Source organism: Lithobates pipiens, unplaced genomic scaffold (genome assembly GCF_037356315.1).
Source record: "Lithobates pipiens isolate NorthernLeopardFrog02 unplaced genomic scaffold, aLitPip1_a1.2 Scaffold_18, whole genome shotgun sequence".
In the NCBI taxonomy this organism is placed as follows: Eukaryota; Metazoa; Chordata; class Amphibia; order Anura; family Ranidae; genus Lithobates; species Lithobates pipiens.
In genome coordinates, this window is record NW_027507758.1 from 520,593,652 (window position 1) to 520,613,827 (window position 20,176).

Genomic DNA, 20,176 nt, shown 5'->3' on the forward strand with positions numbered 1-20,176 from the left:
GTCCCCCACCGCAACCTGGAACATAAATAACAAAAGACATTTACCTGTCCTCTGATGTCGATATCAGCGTACTTGTTCAGTAGAGCCCGTACAATTTCAACATGACCTCCTCGAACCGCTCCGATCAGTACAGTATCTCCATTCTGCATGTAAGAAAATAAAGGAGATCTAGGTTTTCAAACAGATAATGTTTCAGCGTCTTTCCAAAAAGGTAGATCTTTACAGTTTTAAAATAACCATGACCAGTATAACACTATTATTATACAAGATTTATATAGCGCCAACAGTTTACGCAGCGCTTTACAATGTATAAGGGGGGACAACAATTACAGTACAATACAAAAAGGTACAGGAGGGCCCTGCTCATAGAGCTTACATTCTAAAAAAGGGAGGGGGTGGTGGTACAAAAGGTAATAACTGCAGAGAATGATTTGATAGGGAGTGGCTCGGGGACAGTTAAGTGGGTGTGAGATAGGCTTCCCTAAATAAATTAAATTAGTTTTCAGGGATCTCCTAAAGGTGGACAGGGTAGGGGCTGATCAGACAGGCTGGGGCAGGGAATTCCAGAAGATGGGAGAGGCTCTGGAGAAGTCTTGAAGGCGGCTAGAAGACCTTTGTTTCACATCTAATCATTTCAATAAATGCATATATAAAAAAAGCTTTGTTTAATCTGATGGACGACTGGACAGATTATTGCCAGTTGATGCAATGGGCTGTTACACAGAACCTTAAAACACTGTAAAACCAAATCCCTTACAAAATTAAGTGGAGATCCACCCAAAAGAGTTCCGCTTTAAGGTCCCCTCCCCTGAACCCGTTTAGGGAAATGTACTTTTTTTTGTTTTTGTTTTTTAAGGGGGGGGGGTATCAGAAGTGGAAGTTCTCCACCCTACCTCCTCTCTCCCTCCTACAGTTTTCCAGACACGTGAAGGGTCCCAGAAGACTGCTGGACCATTCAAAATGCGCACCATGGAAATCCAGCTGTGAAGACGCAAGCTGTTACAGCCGGGTGCCCATAGTTAATATGCCATGCTTCATATTCCCATTGCACACATTCCTGGTATAAGCTCTCAAGATTTGGGTGCTGCAGCAACAACCAGCTGGATACTGGCTCAAGTCAATGCCTGGTAACCGCTTCATCACGCATGCGCTATAGGCGATCGCCGTTGTGATGTGAGACCACTGATCTATGGACTGGCGCCAAATCGTTATCTTGATTGTGCAATGCATACTGATGTTCCCTGGCAACGGGCCAGTCCCTATAGTGACTCAGGATCCACAATATCAAATCCTACATGACAAAACACAGGTAGTGTCAAGTGCTTTTTTTGTGTTAACCCCTTCTCATACTTTTTTTGAATCTGTGTAATTATGCACATTTTTTGAGTCTTTTTGGCAGGATTTGTGACGTCATACCTATCTGGAGGTGGGAGGAGCTCTAGTTTTCTTTTTCCGATTGGTTGATGGTTATTTAAATTCTCTTCACTGTTACCCCACGTTTATCACATGCCTGATGAAGGGGTCCTGCATGACTCCGAAACATTGCACTTTTTTGTGTTGTGATCACGCAATAAACTACCCGTTTGGACAGCCATTTTGTGCCGATCCTTGGTGCACTGTGAAATAATTACTTCATAGTCACGATGCCAGCACCCGGGGAAGAAGGACACAGGAGGAAAGCGTCTGGGCACAAATCTGAATCGCAGGACAAGCGAGTGGCTGTTTATTAAAAGTCGGTAGCTTTTGTAAATAATTTGCACATAGGAGACTGGAGTTCCTTTTTAAAGTAGTTCTAAAGCATTGATTTTTTTTTAGCTTAATACATTCTCGGCAATAAGAAAGAAAAAAATAAATAAAGGAAGAAGGTTTGTAAACGAGGATCCCCCCACTTATTACCTGAGCATGATCTCGATCCAGCACTGGGCACAAGAGCCGCAGTTCTCTCTGGCCTCTGCCACCTCACAGGGAAGACTGATAACAGCGGGAACCATTGGCTCCTGCTGTTGTCAATCAAATCCTACGATAAGGAAGCGGGTGGCAGGACAATGCCCCGCTGTCTGTCTATGGAGCCCTCATGACTAACCCCCCCCTTTAGGAAGCAGCATGCAGGGGGAGGGGTTGGGAGAGTTAGATGGGAGTTAGAGGAGAGAGAAATATAATAAAGCTCACCCGATCAGGTATATTGACATAAGTTCCAGCATCGAGAAGATCCTGCACAATCTCCGTATGACCCTCCTTGGCTGCGATTGCCAGAGCAGTGTTCCCATCTTTGTCAGTCAAATTCACATTGGGATTTCGCTTTAAAATCTCCTTTACAGTCTCAGTGTAGCCACCTTTCACAGCCACAATCAGGGCAGTCATCGAATTCTAGAGAACGGAAAGAAAGAAAAAAAAAAAATCAGTGCACAATCAAGTTTACTCAATAGCTTAGGTGAAAGGAAAACTTAACTCTAATTAGTTTTTCTTTTTGTTTCCAGACTTATTTTTATTGGGTACAAAAAAAAAAAAAAAAAAAGTGTTATCACATGCCAAGAGAAATACATTACATGAGGTTTGCAAGTAGCGCCGGCTCCTGATGAGCACGCGATCTGTTTTTGAAATTTAAGGTTACACCTGAACTGCAGTTTGGTTTGGGTATAATTGTTCTAAATTTGGACCTCAGCATCAGTCTAACTGGACTATAGGGTGTTCAGCCTGGCCATATGGGGCGCTGTCTCTTCTGGTAGGCATGGAACCACAGTCTGGTTGGGTGCTTTAAGGTTACCTTCTCTCGGAGCCAGCCCAGTGGGAGTGTCACTCTTGCTGTGCTTTCTGGGAGAGGGTACTTAAGATACTAATGTCATGTGGTTTGGGGTTCCGGTCCAGAAGTATGTTCTGACTCCATGGTCCTGGTCCTCCTGACCAGCCCCCAGGAAGGCTATGGCCTGGGGTGCGGATCCACCTGACTTGTTGTCTCGGGGCTGGCTAATCTAGAACTCCCCATGTAGGCTCAGGCCCGTGTTTTTAAAGGCAACATTAAACCTCCAAAACAAGGAAAAGTATTAGGCCAATCTAAAAGCAAGTGTTTCAATTGTTTCCATAGAAACTGCTGGTGGCAGGTTGCCTTGATACATCTTGTTATTCTTTTCTTTTCCAATAATGTATTATATTCCAATATAAAAAGGAGGGGAGTATAAAAAACAAACAGTGGGATTGACACATATGGTCCCATTTAAAATGAGAGAGGACTGTACTTTGAAAAGGACTTAAGTCTTTATGAAAACCAATGTGTGTATGGGCATCATTATAGTTGACATTTTAAATCTTCATATTCTTATTTTAGAATCCCGGCAGCTTTGTTTGGGTAAGGAACAGTAAGATTTCAGATACTTACAGCTCCCTCCTGATCAACATCGGCCCCCATCTGCAACAGAGACTTGACGCTCTCCAGATGCCCCTTTCTCGCAGCCCAGACGAGCGGCGTGGTTCCATACTACAGATACAATGAAGAAAAAAAAAAAAAAAAAAAAAAATGGTACATTTTCCTAAAAATATCACAACAGATACAGGAGGATTAGTGAGCTAACGAGGACAAAAACACTGGTTGAATAGATGGCGTCAGTAATAATCTGTAACTGTTAAAAAACACAAAAGAAAAAAAAAAAAAAAAAAAAAAAAAAAAAGGAGGACACACACACACACACACACACACACACTTTTATTTATACTCTGTAAGGCTCTGTTCGCATTGACATTAGACTCAGGCATTTGGGACGCATTTTTACTGCTCCCCAAATGCTTAGCATAGCAGCGGACCAAGCTATTGACATTTGAAAAACATGTACCGTTTGCATCTCTTTGCGTTGCTGTGTGGCAAAAACAAAGCTACATGTCAAGCCTGGGGAGGAGTTAAAGCTTGTCAACTCCCTCAATTTAAATTCTATGGTAATGTTTGGTAAACTTGCCTATAGCGTTCACAGCGTGTTTGACAAGTGTTTATTAAATATCAGTGAGGTGGGGAAAAAATAAAAATTATTTTGAGGGTGTCTGGGGTGCGTTTTAGTAATGTGTTCTAAACGCATCAAAATACACGTTTATGTTAGGTTTAATTTGCAAATTCAATTGTGCGAATCCTCAAGAAATGAGGGCTGCAGTGTTGGCAATTAATAGAGATATTCTGGTACATTTGTTCTCAATCATCACACTCAGACATACCACACAAATCTTTAAGGACAGAGGCACAAAACATATATTAGTAGCATTTATATCAGAGGCAACATCACATGCTATCTTGGCTGTTTGCTCCACTGAGCAGTACTTAAAGTGATTGTGTTTCGTAAAGTGAGAAAAACTATCACACGTCTTAAAGCCCAAGTCAATTATTGTTTTATTGTAATGCAATCAAGCGGCATAAAAGTTAAAGATGTGTCTAAAAAAGTACTAAGGTGCTGCAGGAATATCTCTCAAGCTAACAGCATGCTGGAGATACACAGAGCACAGCAAACTGGATCCAACACGCTTCATGCATAGTGCTCTAGTTAAACAACAAATAAGCAACATTGTTGATTAGAGCACTGTAAAGGAGAACATCTATTTCTTGGTCCCTCATGTTCAGTGCTTCCTCCTGCACAACCCTACATCACTACTGTGTCCTGTAGTAACATAGGGTCAAGCAGGGGGATCTATGCAGCATAGTAGGGGACAATGAGATCAACACTACTAAGACAGCTTTCAAACCAAGCCGCCCATAGCGTCGGTGGTTTTACTGTAGGAATTGCAGCGCATTTTGGCCGCTAGCGGGGCACTTTTTCCCCCCGCTAGCAGCCAAGAAAGGGTTAAAACCGCCAGCAATATGCCACAATAGCGGGGTTTTGCCATGCTGCCCCATTGATTTCAATGGGGAGCAGCGGTGGAGGAGCGGTAAACAAAGCGCTCCTTAGAAGCTGCCGGCAGGACTTTTCCTGATGTCCTGCCAGAGCACCGCTCCAGTGTGAAAGCCCTCGGGCTTTCACATTGGAGACAGACAACGGAGCAGCAGTTTAAGGGCGGATTGCAGACACTATTTCTAAAGCTATAGCGCCTGCAAAACACCCTTGGTGTGAAAGGGGTCTTAAAAGTGCTTCTGAACAGAAGACTTCAGTGGACAATTTCTCTTACATAATTAGTAGGGATGACACCAGTCCATTCAGAGTTCAGCAGCACAAGCAGTGGGAGAGGTACAGAGCCTTGAAAAAGTAATCATATCCCTTGAAATTTTCCACATTTTGTCATGTTACAATCAAAAATTTTAATATATTTTATTGGATTTTATGTGATAGACCAACACACACAAAGTGGCACATAATTGTGAAGTGGAAGGCTAATGATTTTCAAAATTTTTTTACAAATAAATCTGTGAAAAGTGTGGTGTGCATTTGTATTCAGCCCCTGATACTTTGCAGAACCACCCATCACTGCAATTACAGCTGCAAGCTTTTTTAGGGATGTCTCTACCAGCTTTGCATATACAGAGAGTGACATTTTGCCCATTCTTCTTTGCAAAATAGCTCAAGCTCTGACAGATTGGATGGATACTGTCTGAACAGCATTTTTCAAGTCTTGCCACAGTTTCTCAATTGGATTTAGGTCTGGACTATAACTGGGCCATTCTAACACATGAATATACGTTGATCTAAACCATTCCATTGTAGCTCTGGCTGTGGGTCGTTAACCTGCTGGAAGGTGAACCTCCATCCCAGTAAAGTCTTTTGCAGACTCTAATGCCGTGTACACACGACTGGACTGTTCGAACAGCAAAAGGTCCGACGGAACAAATACGCTGGATAATTCAATAGTGTGTGGGCTTCATCGGACCTTTGCTGTCGAGAAAAAAAAAAATAAAAAAAATAAATAAAATCACACAGACTTTAGATTTAGAACATGTTTCAAATCTTTCCAACGGACTCGAGCCTGGCCGAAAAACCCATTTGTATGCTAGTCCGATGGACGAAAACTGACGCTAGGGCAGCTATTGACTACTAGCTATGAACTTCCTTATTCTGGTCTGGTCTTACTTCATCACGTTCGAATGCGTCGGACTTTGTAGTGTGTGGCCAAGTCCATTCGTTTAGAAAGTCAGTCGTCCTTCGGGAAGACCGTCGGATCTAGTCTGTCGGAAAGTCCGGTCGTGTGTACATGGCATTACAGCTTTTCTTCTATTGAGCATTTGGCTCAATCCAGCCTCCCATCAACTCTGGCCAGCTTTCCTGTCCCTGCTGAAGAAAAGCATCCCCACAACATGATGCTGCCACCACCATGTTTCACGGTGGGGATGGTGCGTTAAAGGTGATGTGCAGTGTTCGTTTTCTGCCACACATAGCGTTTTGCTCTTAGGCCAAAAAGTTCAATTTTGGTCTCATCTGACCAGAGCACCTTCTTCCACACGTTTGCTGTGTCCCCCACATGGCTTGTTGCAAACTGCAAACAGGACTTCATATGGCATCCTTTCAACAATGGCTTTCTTCTTGCCACTCTTCCATAAAGGCCAGATTTGTGGAGTGCACAACTAATAGTTGTCCTGTGGACAGATTCTTGAACCTGAGCTGTGGATCTCTGCAGCTCCTGCAGAGTTACCATGGTCCTCTTGGCTGCTTCTTCGATTAATGCTCTCCTTGCCTGGCCTGTCAGTTTAGGTAGACAGCCATGTTTTGGTAAGTTTTCAGTTGTGCCAGTTTTTCCACTTTCGAATGATGGATTGAACAGTGCCCCATGAGATGTTCAAAGCTTGGGATATTTTTTTTTTTTTTTTTTTTAATAACCTAACCCTGCTTTTAAACTTCTCCACAACTTTATCCCTGTCCTGTCTGCTGTGTTCCTTGGCCTTCAAGATGCGGTTTGTTCACAAAAAATTTCGAAAAAACCTCTGAGGGCTTCTCAGAACAGCTGTATTTATACAGAGATTAAATTACACACAAGTGGATGCCATTTACTAATTAGGTGACTTCTGAAGGCAATTAGTTCCACTAGATTTTAGTTAGGGGTATCAGAGTAAAGCAGGCTAAATACAAATGCACACCACACTTTTCAGATATTTATTTGTAAAAAAAAATTTGGAAAACCCATTTACAATTTTCCTTCCACTTCACAATTGCGTGCCACTTTGTGTTGTGTCTATCACATAGAATCCAAATAAAATACAATTATGTTTTTGGTTGCAACATTACATAATGTGGAAAATTTTAAGGGTGTAAATACTTTTTCAAGTCACTGTATTTAAATTTCCTCTTTACAGTAACCTATTTTATCCAGTTTGAATTGTAAGGATTTGGTACATATTGTGTGTAATTTATTGCCTAAATATGCAGCATCTGGAACAAAGACCTAAGCCTCAAATCTTTTAAAGCAGCAATAAAGGTAAAAAATACATTTGCTACACTTCCGATGTTAGCTGCTGTGTCAGCTTTTTACAGTTAACCAGTTTAGAGTTACAAAGGAGACCTAGAGCTAGAATTCTTGCTCTCGCTTTATTGTTTGCCTCAATAGCTCATGTGTGCTGCGAACACCGTTTACATATGCGTGCGCAACCTATATATGCTTTTGGCTTTGCACGCAAGCACAGGGGGACCCCTCCCACTGCTTGCAAGGTTAGGGAATTGCCAGCTGAAAATTTTAATACCGAGATTATTGCTGACAGTTGCAGCCATGGCCCCAGTAAACCACTTCAAATTCATGACGTATACATATTGCAGTCTTACAAGAGGTTGTAAATCACTGAAGAACACAAAGGAAAGAAAAATAAACTGCATAATGTGCTAGTATGCATTGCATACTAGTGTTAAGGAATCTAATGTACATAATGATAATCAGAAAATGTCTATCTGCTTATGTGTATACATGTTCCTATGCTCCTTACTTATTATGTAATATACAGATTGACTTTCCGTTCGGAGTTAAGATGGCGTCTATACCCTACATCCCCCGCGTTAGAAGAATGCATTTGAGATAAGGGAACCAGCTTCAACCAAACTTCAAGCATCAAGTTTCTTAATTTCTCTTGTATTGTAACCAATAAGATGTACCAATTAGACCAGGGCTCGACAAAACCCGGGCGCCAGGTCGCATTGGCGACTAGAAATAGCGACCTCGCGCCTGGGGCAGCACAGCTGGGGGTATCCTGTCTCTGTGGACCCCCCCCCCAGCGTGATCGCGTCGGGCCGTTCCGCCGGCGGCCGAAAATTTAGGCCGCGGCTTTGAGGCCTTCTGCGGTCCTATGATTCCTTATGGAATCTGGCGCCCTCTTGTGGTCGCTGTTGGTATGACAAACCAGCAATGCTAATTTCCTCTGCCTGTTTTATATTACCTGCCTCTTCTTCCCTTTATTTAGAACCCCCTAAACATTATATATATTTTTTATTCTAACACCCTAGAGAATAAAATGGTGGTTGTTGCAATACTGTCTGTCACACCGTATTTGTGCAGCGGACTTACAAGCGCACTTTTGTTGGGAAAAATAATTTAGTTAATAAAAAAATAAGACAACAGTAAAGTTATCCCAATTATTTTTTATATTGTGAAAGATAATGTTACGCCGAGTAAATTGATACCAAACATGTCACGCTTCAAAATTGCACCCGCTCATGGAATGGCGACAAACTTTTACCCTTTAAAATCTCCATAGGCGACATTTAAAAAAATTCTACAGGTTGCACGTTTTGAGTTACAGAGGAGGTCTGGGGCTAGAATTATTGCTCTCGCTGTACCGATCACGGCGCTACCTCCTATGTGTGGTTCGAACTCCGATTTTATATGCGAGCAGGACAGGGCGCGTTTAAAAATTATTATTTTTTCTGCTTATTTTAACTTTTTTTTTCCACTGTTCTTTTAAAAAAAATGTTGTGTCACTTTTATTCTTATTACAAGGAATGTAAAAATCCCTTGTAATAGAAAAAGCATGACAGGTCCTCTTAAATATGAGATCTGGGGTCAGAGAGACCTCGGATCTCATATTTACACTAAAATGCAATTGAAAAAAAAAATTGTCATTTGAAAATCGTCACGAACCTGGCTCCTAGATTCCAAGCAAATTTGTCAACCCCTGAATTAGACTGACATAGCAATGACGTATCTTTCTGTATAAAATATCAACACCGCCCACCAATAAATCAGAAGTTAGAAGTAGCCTGAGCTGAACGTGTCTCAGAGTGTGTTTACTTCTATTGTGCATGCACATTTATACTTTTTAATTAGAAATAGCAGCAGATAACCAAGAACTAGTTTGTAGTTCTTATCCATTTCACTAGCACATTATAAAATACTTAGCTTAGAACAAAGCTGCCCTCCCAACAGTGCCCTAACACCACTCCGATGGCTGACATCTTCCCCCGGTGTTTTTTCCAGGTTCGCTAGCTCGGGCACTGCGAGTGGCAAGAGCCGCGATGACGTCACTTCCACGCCTGCGCACAGGAGCCGTTTCTGGCACTGGCTATGAAGATCCAGCACTGTAAGCCAGACCTTCAGCGCACATGCACCGATGATGTAATCGGCTGCATGCACTCTAAATAGCTTGTAAACTGTGCATGTTTAGGAGATAGTCACAGTGCCTACAGGTAAGCCTTACCTGTGGGTATAAGTGGTGTAACAGAGTTTACAACCACTTTAAAATGGTTAAAATGTACTGTGAGTTGTGTGTGTGCAGCTCGGTGTACATTCTTGGCACACCTTGATGCTGGGATTAATGAAGATGTCAATGTCAACAGAAGAGCTGATGGTCCTCCTATCGCTGGAGCAGAGGCAAGTATTCGTGGGCTTTAGTTCCACTTTAAATTAACCTTGGATAAGTGGAGTTTGCAGGTTCCTTAAACCAAGCACAGGAAACAAAGTAAAAAAAAAAGTCAGTGGTCTATGAAATTTCATAAGCGTCTTCACTTTATTCAGCAACACAGAAAAAGTCCTGATTATTCCTGACTGTTGTGCTTTTAAGAAAGGCCTTTGCTATTTCATTTCCAGAACCTGGAAGTCAATTCCCCACAAACATCCTGCATTCCAGAGCGACTGCTGAGGTTTTCGGTCACCAACCTTATCAGAACAGTTGACCTTGGCTCCGTACTGCAGTAAAAGCTTCAATATATCAGAGTGACCTCTCCCGGCTGCCCAGATGATTGGACACACACTGTATTGCTGAAAGAGACCAGAACAAAAGTAATAATTTGGTGGTTATGGTAAATGCTTCATGGTGAATAGTAAGAACAATTTCAGAAGCTCCCTGTGAAAAACCAAGAGAGAGTAGCCACAAATGACTACCTGTCATTATATACTTACAGGTAACTTGAAGTTGTCTGGACTAAGGCGGCACCAGTGGCTACATGCAAGAACTTAATTGTGGAAAACGCAACAGCTTGTGTCGCGTACATCAAAATGACTCAGTCATTTTGATGTTACCCATAAAACTTTAACTGAAGTAGTTAATGCAACTGAAAAAGCACAGGACTTTAGGAGGCTCGTTTTCTAAATATGTGCACTCTGGAGAGTCATCTCCACTTTAGCTTTACTATCTGAGTTAATAACCTGGAATAGTCATGCAGCCAGTGAAGCGTGAAAAGGTATTAACACCCATATCATTCAAATCGCATACATGTCTCAGGACAGTGGCTCACTAGGTAGCGAAACCAGGATTATGCTCACATTCTTGCACAGACCAGCATAAGGAACTCCAATATTATTACCCTCACTGGTTTACCTACGACAGGTAGTGTACAGTAAGGGCCTGTGTCATCTTTGGTTGATGGCCTTTTGAATGCATTCCATTTGCATATGAGATAAGTTTGAGACACCTCTGAGATTTCAGCGGTTCAATAACAAAAAGCGTTTTACCTGTTTTGACCACCAAGGCTGCACTAACCAGCATAAAAGCAGTTTTTGCTTTTCTATAGGCTTGTATGGACACAAGTCCATAGAGGCAAACCGAAAGTGTAGCTTGTGTTTCTAAATGACACATGCCCTCAGTCAATTTTCCACGAAAACATGGCTTGCGTTTCCAATTCAAATATCCAGAGCCTCCGCCAATCTTCCATGCCATCATCAAAATCAGGTTAATCAATTGCAACATAAGCTCTAATATGATTTGTAAAAAACAAAATAAGCAAAACTATGCCAAGCGTTATTTTTTTGAAACCTGCAATAATTTTAAGTTATTCCTCGTTTTTTCCCCATTTACTAAAAAAAGTATTGCATTACTGAACTGGACAGTTTGCCTGCAACACCATTATCATTATCCATCAGATCCTCACTCGTTTTCTGTATTCTTCTGATCCAAATATAATGATGCTTATTTGGCTTGGTCTCGACATTGTCAATACAGTTACACCTTCAGGTGGCACTGCAGGTTAAATCTGAAATGCCACCAAAAAAAAAAAAAAAAAAAAAGACACACACAACACACACCACAAGGGGCACCCAAAAGAGCCAGTAGTCAATAAGAAAACTTCTCAACAAAAAGGGAATGTATTGCGGGACATATTTTTCACACTAAAAAATATTTGCCACAAAAATGAAAACCAAGAATGCAGTGCAAAAGCAGTGAAACAATATGAATTGGTTACTAATGAAGTAAGGATATTACATATCAACAGGATATTAAAAATAAAAAAATCAGATTTATACCAGTACGATTTTAAAACCTCCAAAAAGATGAAGAGGACGGATGACTTACCAAGCCAGTTATGTTTGGGTTTGCTCCCTTTGAGAGTAGAAGCTCCACCACATCAGTGCGTCCTTTGTAAGAAGCCCACATAAGAGCAGTCCATCCTCCCTAACAAGGGACAAGAAAAAAAGCACCATTAAAAAAGGAGGACCATGTGATTGGCTGCCTTTGTAAATCATTGTATATCCAAGTGTTTTTATGAATAATCAAGAGAGCATATTCTAGTTATTTTTTTTTTACAGAGAACATACCCTACTTGTCTCACTGCTTGAAACTTACAGAGAAACACAAAAAACACTTTACAGTAGGCATGTCAATTGCATGCATATATCCATTTCCTCTATGGAAAGAAGGGAAGGAATATGAATGCCCATGTGTCAATCACAGAGCTATTTCGGAGTTGAAAAGAGGATTGTATTGGCTTCCAGCAGGTTTGACTGTGGGCAGATTTCAAGCATCAAAATTAAACTTCTTAAAATCCCTTGTAATCAAATTTGATACAATTAGCTATACCGGGATCACAAAAACATTTTAGCAATAGCGATCCTATATGAACACAACAGATACCATATCACGATGTTCCAGGTTGGCATTGCTGTCCAGGAGCTCTCTAACAATCTCCAAATGTCCCTCTTTGGCAGCAGAAATTAGGGCAGTCCAGTTATCCTAAGAGGAAAAAAAAAAATCTGATTTAGTAAAGTAGACAAAAGAACAATACAGCATCTACAAACACCTACCAAATAGTCATGCCAGATAGACATGGAAGCACCGTAATCTGTGCCAGTCTCCTCTGAAGACCTGTGCTATCGGCTGTGTTGACAGGAGATATTTGGCTAATTACAGTATACACCCACAGTGGAATTATAGCATGCAGGATAAGTGTATGTTCAGGAGACAAGGCATTATGCAGCTTCTACTAAATCAGTTATGCTAAATATGACTAAGAAAAATAAACCACAAAGTCTGGGGTGTCACAGCCATCCATTCTGTGTAATGAAGCAAGCTTAGCATTTTCTGTAAAATGTACACAAAGGTTATAAAAAAAAGCAGCTGGAGACATGCAAGCCTGTTACTTAACATATGTCATGAATAGCTGTTAAAGTGTTACTAAACTCAGGACCCTGCATTCACTACATCTGGTCTCCCACGGTACACAGAACATGGAAATGCAATCATTTTAGTAAATATAAACTGCTAAATACAATTTCTCATCAGCAGTATATAGAAGTCTTACGACTCCCATCAGTGCCTGGTTAAAGCTTGTAGGAGGAGTTTTCATACTACATTGAGCTGTTCTATCAAGATGCAGAGCCACTGACCCTCTGTCGCTCTGTCTGAACAGTGCGGAGTGGCCCTGTGCTGATCACATGCACTCTCCCAAGAAAAAAAAAAAACTAGCAATACACACCAAACTGAGCATGTGCATCAAGACTCCATAGACTGTCTTATTGGAACCTGTTTTGGAGTCAGTGGAAGAAGAGGAGGATCTGTGCATACAGGATCAAACAGCCTTTTGCACTTGCAGTGCACATCCTATAGATTCTCATGGGCTCCCAGAGAGGCACCATACTTGGTGATGTCAGGTTAAATGGGTAGCTGCTGCTACTACAGTGTGTTGTCTTCCAAATCCTGTGCTGAACGGCTGCTATGCTCCATAATAACCACAGGAGGGCATTCTTTCAGTATGGGCACCATACATAGAATAGTAGTAATCTCCTTGTCTCCTTGGGGAGATAAGGCGTAAGTGATCCCTATAATTTGAGATAATTCCTGTGCAGTAAGAGGCCTTATTATTGGAGAAGCACTTTGGGGCATGGAGGACTTTGAATGCACATGGACACTTTGATGCATTTGTTATAGACAGTGAATGTATCATCTGTCGATATATTTTTAGTCTGCATCTTATAAAAATGGTATATGGATTTGTACATACCGTAGCTTTTTTGATTTTGACAATCTCTTTTCATTATATGCACTAGTATGCAATGTTTCAATCATGGGTATTGAGTTGTAAATTTGTTTTCATTTAAAGAGACACACTATTTTGAGAACCATGTACAGAATGGCTTGCTGTGACCAGTAGTTCCTCTACAATAAGAATACTGCAGGCACATTGTGAGACACTTACCACATCATCTAGATTACAGTTTGCCCCCTTCTCTAGCAGCTCCAGGACCACCTCCATGTTGCCTTGTTCTGCTGCAATCATTAGGGGGGTCTGTCCATTCTGAAAGACATAACACAGTATTAGCTTTTCTAGCCTAACAAAACAAAAAAAACCTGCTCAATGTCAACAGGGATATATTATTCAAGAGCAAACGTTTTAGATCCAAATGTTCCATTTTTTTTTTTTTTTTTAAACTGAAAAAAAAGTAAGCAGTATGCAGTTTACCTTTATAAGGGATGCCCCTCCAAATACAACTAAATATGGGATAGGTGGCTTATACAGTCTGATACCTGTGTGTTTACATTTTTGTATCAGACTATCCTACTTGACATCACTGAGCCCCTGTGTGGGCAACTGCAGTCTACTTGAAGTTATGGTGTATTAATGGTGGTCGACGGTATGCTCTCACCCGATCAACCATGCTCCCCCCTCCCCCTTTTTTTTGTCCGACCATTGATAGGGCCCTCCCTATACCCCCCTTCCCTCACCCTCCCTGAAGGGATATTTTAGCTTATGGTTTGTTTTAGCTTATTGCCCGCCATCTTAGATATTGTAACCTATGAATATCCATTTTAAGATAAATATATTTACATAGAGTCCGTTAGGTGTTAAGAGTTAAGTTCCTCTTATTGAGAACAAATGTTAGAGAACAATTTTTCTCTACTAGCCTTTCCTGTGGCCAGTTTCTATATGAATTTGGGGGCGTATATTGTTTCTGCACATACTCAGTAATTTTCCACATTGTTTTAATTAATGTCTGTATTTTATCATATATTAACGTAGGGAGGGTTGGGCTTTCTTTGTGAGGTCATTTTGCCCCTATGAGCTGAAGTCCGAAAATAAATTGTTAGACCACTTTGAGAACTGTATGGTGTGTGTGCGCGTGTGTGAATACTTCCCGGTCAGAGTGGTCTCCAGGCCTGCTGGGTTTGAAGGATACTCTAGGCAGATACCTTAACCGAGGGTCCACTCACCCCTAGACCACTCTACAACCCAACACTCCCTTTATTTTCTTTGTCATTTATACTCTGTTCATATTACTGAAAGTGCAATATCAGATACCATTATTACTAAGTTGCACTGGCTTCAGAAGTCCAGATTATGCAGCTACGTTGTACTCCTGTCATCATCATGTCTGTCCACGTCATGTTCCTATATTACACCTCTTATTTTTTCAATAAAGTTTTTTTTTTTTTTTTTTTTATAATTCAAAAAACAGCATGCACAAAGACAGCAATTTCTGCTTTTAGGCCAAGCATAAACCTTACAATGTGGCAGTTCAATTTTCTATCTAAAGAATGAAATTAATATCCAGTATGTAGGCACACTACAAGGTTGTGTTGGTAAAGTTGGGCAAATGGTTCGGGCCAAGCAAAAAAGTTCGGTCAGAATTTGCAGGGCATTGTCCCGGAAGTGGGAGCAGGTACCTGTCAAAGAAAGGTACTTGCTCCCCCCTCACCCCCAAAAGGTGGGGTGGCTTAAGGCAGATAACTGGACCTCCACTTTAAGGTTAAAATGCTAAATGAGCTGCATTGAGGATTCGTTTTGGGATGTAGGATTGGTAGAACAGGATGGGATTGATGGAATGGGATGAATTTATCTGTTTATTTAATGAAGATTGATAAATTAGTCCTTTGTGTGGAAGCATTCTGTGACCAACTATTATATTAGGATATTCCATTTGGCAATGAGCTGAGATACAGTTTGTAATATCTTAATTATGTTTGTTTAGGTTTTCTTTGTGGGGGGGGGGGGGGGGTCATTTAATTCATTTAAATGAATTAATTATATGAATTTAATTTACTGGGGGGTTTTTTTTAATGGTTTCCCTTTTTTTTTTATGAAGCCAAGACTGCAGTGTTTTTCATCTGTAGTCAATTGCCAATAATTGTTCTATTTGGTTGTTGTGAGTTATGAGTAAACATCTTATGGCATAAAAGCATTAACAGTCTTCACTGATTATCTGTGATGTTGTCTACATGATGTTTTCAGTTTTAAACACAGAAACTGAAGTATTATATGGCAGTTGGTGTTCGGTTATCAGTCTCCTACTTTCATGAGATTTTACAGAGACTGCATCAGATGCTACTGTGTGTCCAGCTTTTGTTGAACACAGCATCCAATTAAAAATTAGTTTTCATTTTAAATCTACATCAGGAAAAGGGCAGATGGAACCAGACTACTGCTGAGCAGAAATCTGTTTTCCCTTTCCTCATCATATATTGACTTATGTTATTAATGAATGTTTCCTACTACCGTAAGCTAATGCCACCTAGTGGGCACATTCCCTTTACGCCAAGGTATCGGAGGAGAAAGATGTCAGCTAATGCAGATCCTACGGTAGAGCTGCACGATTCTGACCAAAATGACAAATCGCAATTTTTTGGCTTAGCATAAAAAGATCACGATTCTCACAGCGTAAAATATTTCACATTATACAAAAAAATTGGGCTAACTTTACTGGATATATTATATATATTTTATTATTTTTAATTTTTTTTTTTTTTACTTCATTTAAGTGTACTTTTTTCCCCAGAAATTTGCATTTGAACGACTGCTGCGCAAATACAATGTGACATAAAATATTGCAACAACCACCATTTTATTTTCTAGGGTCTTTACAAAAAAAAAAAAAAAAAAGAAGGAGAGATAGAGATAGATATATAGGGGTTTAGGGGTTTTAATTTTTTTTTTTTTTTTTGCTAGAAAGTGTTTTTAACTTGAAACCAACAAATTTCAGAAAAAGGTTTAGTGGTTAAACTTCCCTCATTTACACACCAAAGGCCCCTTTCACACATGCGGACGATATGTCCGTATTTCATCCATCCGTTTGCGGATGAAATACGGACATACATTCATCCCTATGGGATAGCGGGTGTCTGCGGATGAGCATCCGCAGACACCCGATTTCGTCCGCCTCCGCAACAGTCCGATTCTGCAGACGGAGGAAAATCCTATTTTTCTATCCGTCTGCAGAGCGGATCGGACGAACACGGACAGACGGTCCGTGCTCATCCGATCCCCATAGAGGAGAGCGGAGATCTGACAGGGCGGTCCCTGCACAGTGTGCAGAGACCGCCCGGTCCGCAGCCGGCTCAGCGGGGACAACGGAGCGATCCCCGCTGAGCGAGCGGATCATTACTGATCAGCCCCGTGTGAAAGAGGCCAAAGTGTATTCCTTTGATCTAAAGGACAAATTGTTTCAAATGTTTATACTTAAGTTCCACTGCTAAACAATGTTGTGATTCTTGGCAGACTGCCCGTTTTTTTTCCCCCCTTAAATACTTTGTCAAGATCACAAAGGGGGGGGGAGAATAAATAAATAAATTGCGATAACTATCCTTAACGATTAATTGTGCAGCTCTATCCAACTGACTGCCAGTAGTGTGCTGGTTTTAGTTTTTTCATTTATGACCAAATATACAATTTGGTTGTACAAGCACCTCTTGATCTGCCATCAACTTTGTAGTACAGCGGCTTGTCAGATTTGATACAAGTTGAATGGATTATTAAGGCGTGTTCTCATTTTACTTCGTTATGGTAATTCTAAAGGAGATTGTACATTGATTGTACAGTATACGTCCAGCTTTAGGCTTTAACATTTTGCTAAAAGTTCGTATATTGGCAGCGCTTGGACTGAGCTGAAGGGAACACCCCAAAGATTACCCTGAAAACTGATAATGTTAGTGCAAATCAAAGTACCACAGTCTTTGTTGCAAGTGCATGGATACAGCTACAATTACCTCAAACTTAAAGCAGAGCTCCACCCAAAACGGGGAAGCGCCACTTCTCTGCACTCCATCCACCCCCACTTCCGCTGCCACAGTCGGCACCTTTCGAGGGGGGGAGGAGGACGAGCAGGGACCTGGTTGACAGGTACCCGCTCTCAACTCACCCGGAATTTTGGCACCCTTCCTTCTCTCCGCAGCCGGCCCAATGACAGAACGCAGTGCGCTTCACCCATGCACAGTAGGGAACCAGCTGTGAAGCTACAAGCAATTGACAGCCAACTGAAAAAAATTGGCCAGGGTGATGACACCACTGGATTCCTGGACAGGCAAGTTTCCCGTATATTCAAACACAGCAGCTACAGTATTTGTAGCTCCCGACTTAATAATGCCATGTATTAGAGGCATGTGTATCAGGATAAACTTGCTCCTTTCCAGCAGAGAGAGTAAGACCGCTTAGGAATGGCTGTGACAGATAGTAGAGGGTACAAATGCAGGTGCAAGAAGCCCATAATATGCACCAGGTGCACAGCAGAATGGGTTTTCCATCATTTTCTTTCTTGACGAAAATGGTCACTAGAACAAATAAAGGGGTCAACCCAAGAGTGGGCATAGGCCATAAAAAATTTTAATAAATAACACACATGACAGGAGTGTCTAAACCTTTCAGCACTCACAAAGAAACTAAGAAAAATAGAGAAATCTCCATATCAGAAAAGACAACATGACCCCACTATCTAAGCATCTTGAGTCAGGGGCACCTGTTCAGTTTCAATGATACATACAAAAACCTTGTACGGTAATCAAGTCTTCTTATGGTATTATGAAGGCTGACCACCCTGCCTTTTCTTTGGTTGAAGACCATTCGACTTGCCGGGGGACCAGCGAGATAAGTACAGAAACCTCCCAGCTTACATATGGCTCTTCCCTACTCTCCTTTTACTTACATATCCTGTCCACTCACCTGTTTTCCCCTCCCAGGTAGTCCTACAATATAAGTGACCCTGGGGGCTGTATGGGAGGATCCTCCATGCAGGTTTGTGTACAACTATGCCCCGAGCTACATCACCAAGCTTCTTTCGATACATTTTCAGTCATGTTATTTAAGATAAATATGCTGTTGCAGATATGTACGTATACAGATTTATCTGTTGTCTATTTTGTGTGTCACACTGTTATAACACACACAATCAAGCACTTCTGTGAATTAAGTCCATGCACTTTTGGACAATTAAACATTGAAACTTGAATCCATTGTGTCCCCGTGATCTGTCCCCCAGTTACTGCAATGCAAATATACGCATGGGTTAAGATTTTCTGTGGACGGTAAAATGCACACGCAGAGAAATGACTCACCAGTAAAAGAACTGGTTGTATCACATGGCTCTAAGGACTTACAACTCTAAGTTAATGGGAAGAATATATAAAACACTGGAACATTATGATCTATAGTTCCATTGCAGTTAGGGATCTATTGGACTGGTAGTCCAGGGCAAACAAAACAGCATCATGACAATAACTACATCACGATGTTTGCGTAACGTTATTCTACAACTTCTTTAAAACAGAATTTTAGTCCCCCCATACCCGAAGGTTGATAAGAGCTGCAGTTGCTCCTAGACAACTGTCTTCCACCCACCCCTCCTGCCTTGTCCTGTTCTTTGAACGCATTATACTAACATAACACATTCACTGTGCGCTGTGAAAGGGCGGGTAAGCTGCACAACTTGTGAGTAGCGGAAGTTTCTGTTCACTTTAAAGGTGCTGTATCCCCAGAAAAAATAAAATCATCTAAGCTTTGTTACCCCAAAAAGATAGGGCTGCCAGTTGTAAGACATGTAATTTTTTGCCTTTATTGAACAGCATCAGAAAGCTGCCAAGAATCAAGCTACTGTATATACGCCGAGTTTTTCAGCACATTTTTTTAGGCTGAAAAACCCCCCCTTGGCTTATACGCAAGTGAGGGTGCCCATCTGCAGCCGTACCTTTGATTACTAAAACAGTGGGCTTCTCCAGCTTTGTTATGCAGTCTATTGGGCGGCAATCCGTTGTAACAAAGCCCCGCCTCCTCCTCATCCTTGACAGATGGAACACTGATACAATGCTGGGAAACTGTATCAGTGTTTCATCTATAAAGGACGAGGAGGAGGCAGGGCTTTGTTACAACAGACGGCCGCTGAACAGACTGCATAACAAAGCGGGAGACACCCGCTGTTTTAGTAATCAAAGGTACGGCTGCAGATGGGCATTGTTTACCCAATAGCTGCTGCATTTTCCCACCCTAGCCTTATATTTGAGTCAATACATTTCCCCAGTTTTTTGTGGTAAAATGAGGTGCCTCAGCTTATATTCGGGTCGGCCTATACTCAAGTATATACAGTATATTAGAACTGCAGTTCATACTGGGAATCACATACCTCATTTCTCTCATCCACATCCTTGTATTTTTCCAACAGAGCTTTCAGAGCAGCAATGTTGCCCTCTTCCACATAGGACAACAGGTTCTGAGGACCCAGGCTGGCCATGGTTTCAGTCTATGTCTACAGCTAGGCAATCTAGAAATAAAGCATACATAGTGTGAAATCTCTGGCATTTGGATGAACATAACAAGAAAAGGCATGAGTG

The 20,176-nt window shown here is 41.3% G+C and overlaps 1 protein-coding gene across 3 annotated transcripts in view; it reads right to left on the reverse strand.

Annotated features, from left to right (window-relative positions):
• The window catches only part of KIDINS220 (kinase D interacting substrate 220), a 225,988-nt gene that overhangs the window by 176,743 nt on the left and 29,069 nt on the right, over positions 1-20,176 (reverse strand). For all 3 annotated transcript variants that reach the window (XM_077488746.1, XM_077488745.1, XM_077488744.1), the window contains exons 2-9: positions 19,969-20,106; positions 13,785-13,883; positions 12,224-12,322; positions 11,666-11,764; positions 10,033-10,134; positions 3,374-3,472; positions 2,170-2,367; positions 45-143 (exon numbers count right to left, since the gene is read on the reverse strand). In XM_077488746.1, coding sequence (XP_077344872.1) covers positions 45-143; positions 2,170-2,367; positions 3,374-3,472; positions 10,033-10,134; positions 11,666-11,764; positions 12,224-12,322; positions 13,785-13,883; positions 19,969-20,076 — 903 coding nt within the window. In that variant the 5' untranslated portion in view covers positions 20,077-20,106. The remainder of the gene's footprint in view (positions 1-44; positions 144-2,169; positions 2,368-3,373; positions 3,473-10,032; positions 10,135-11,665; positions 11,765-12,223; positions 12,323-13,784; positions 13,884-19,968; positions 20,107-20,176) is intronic.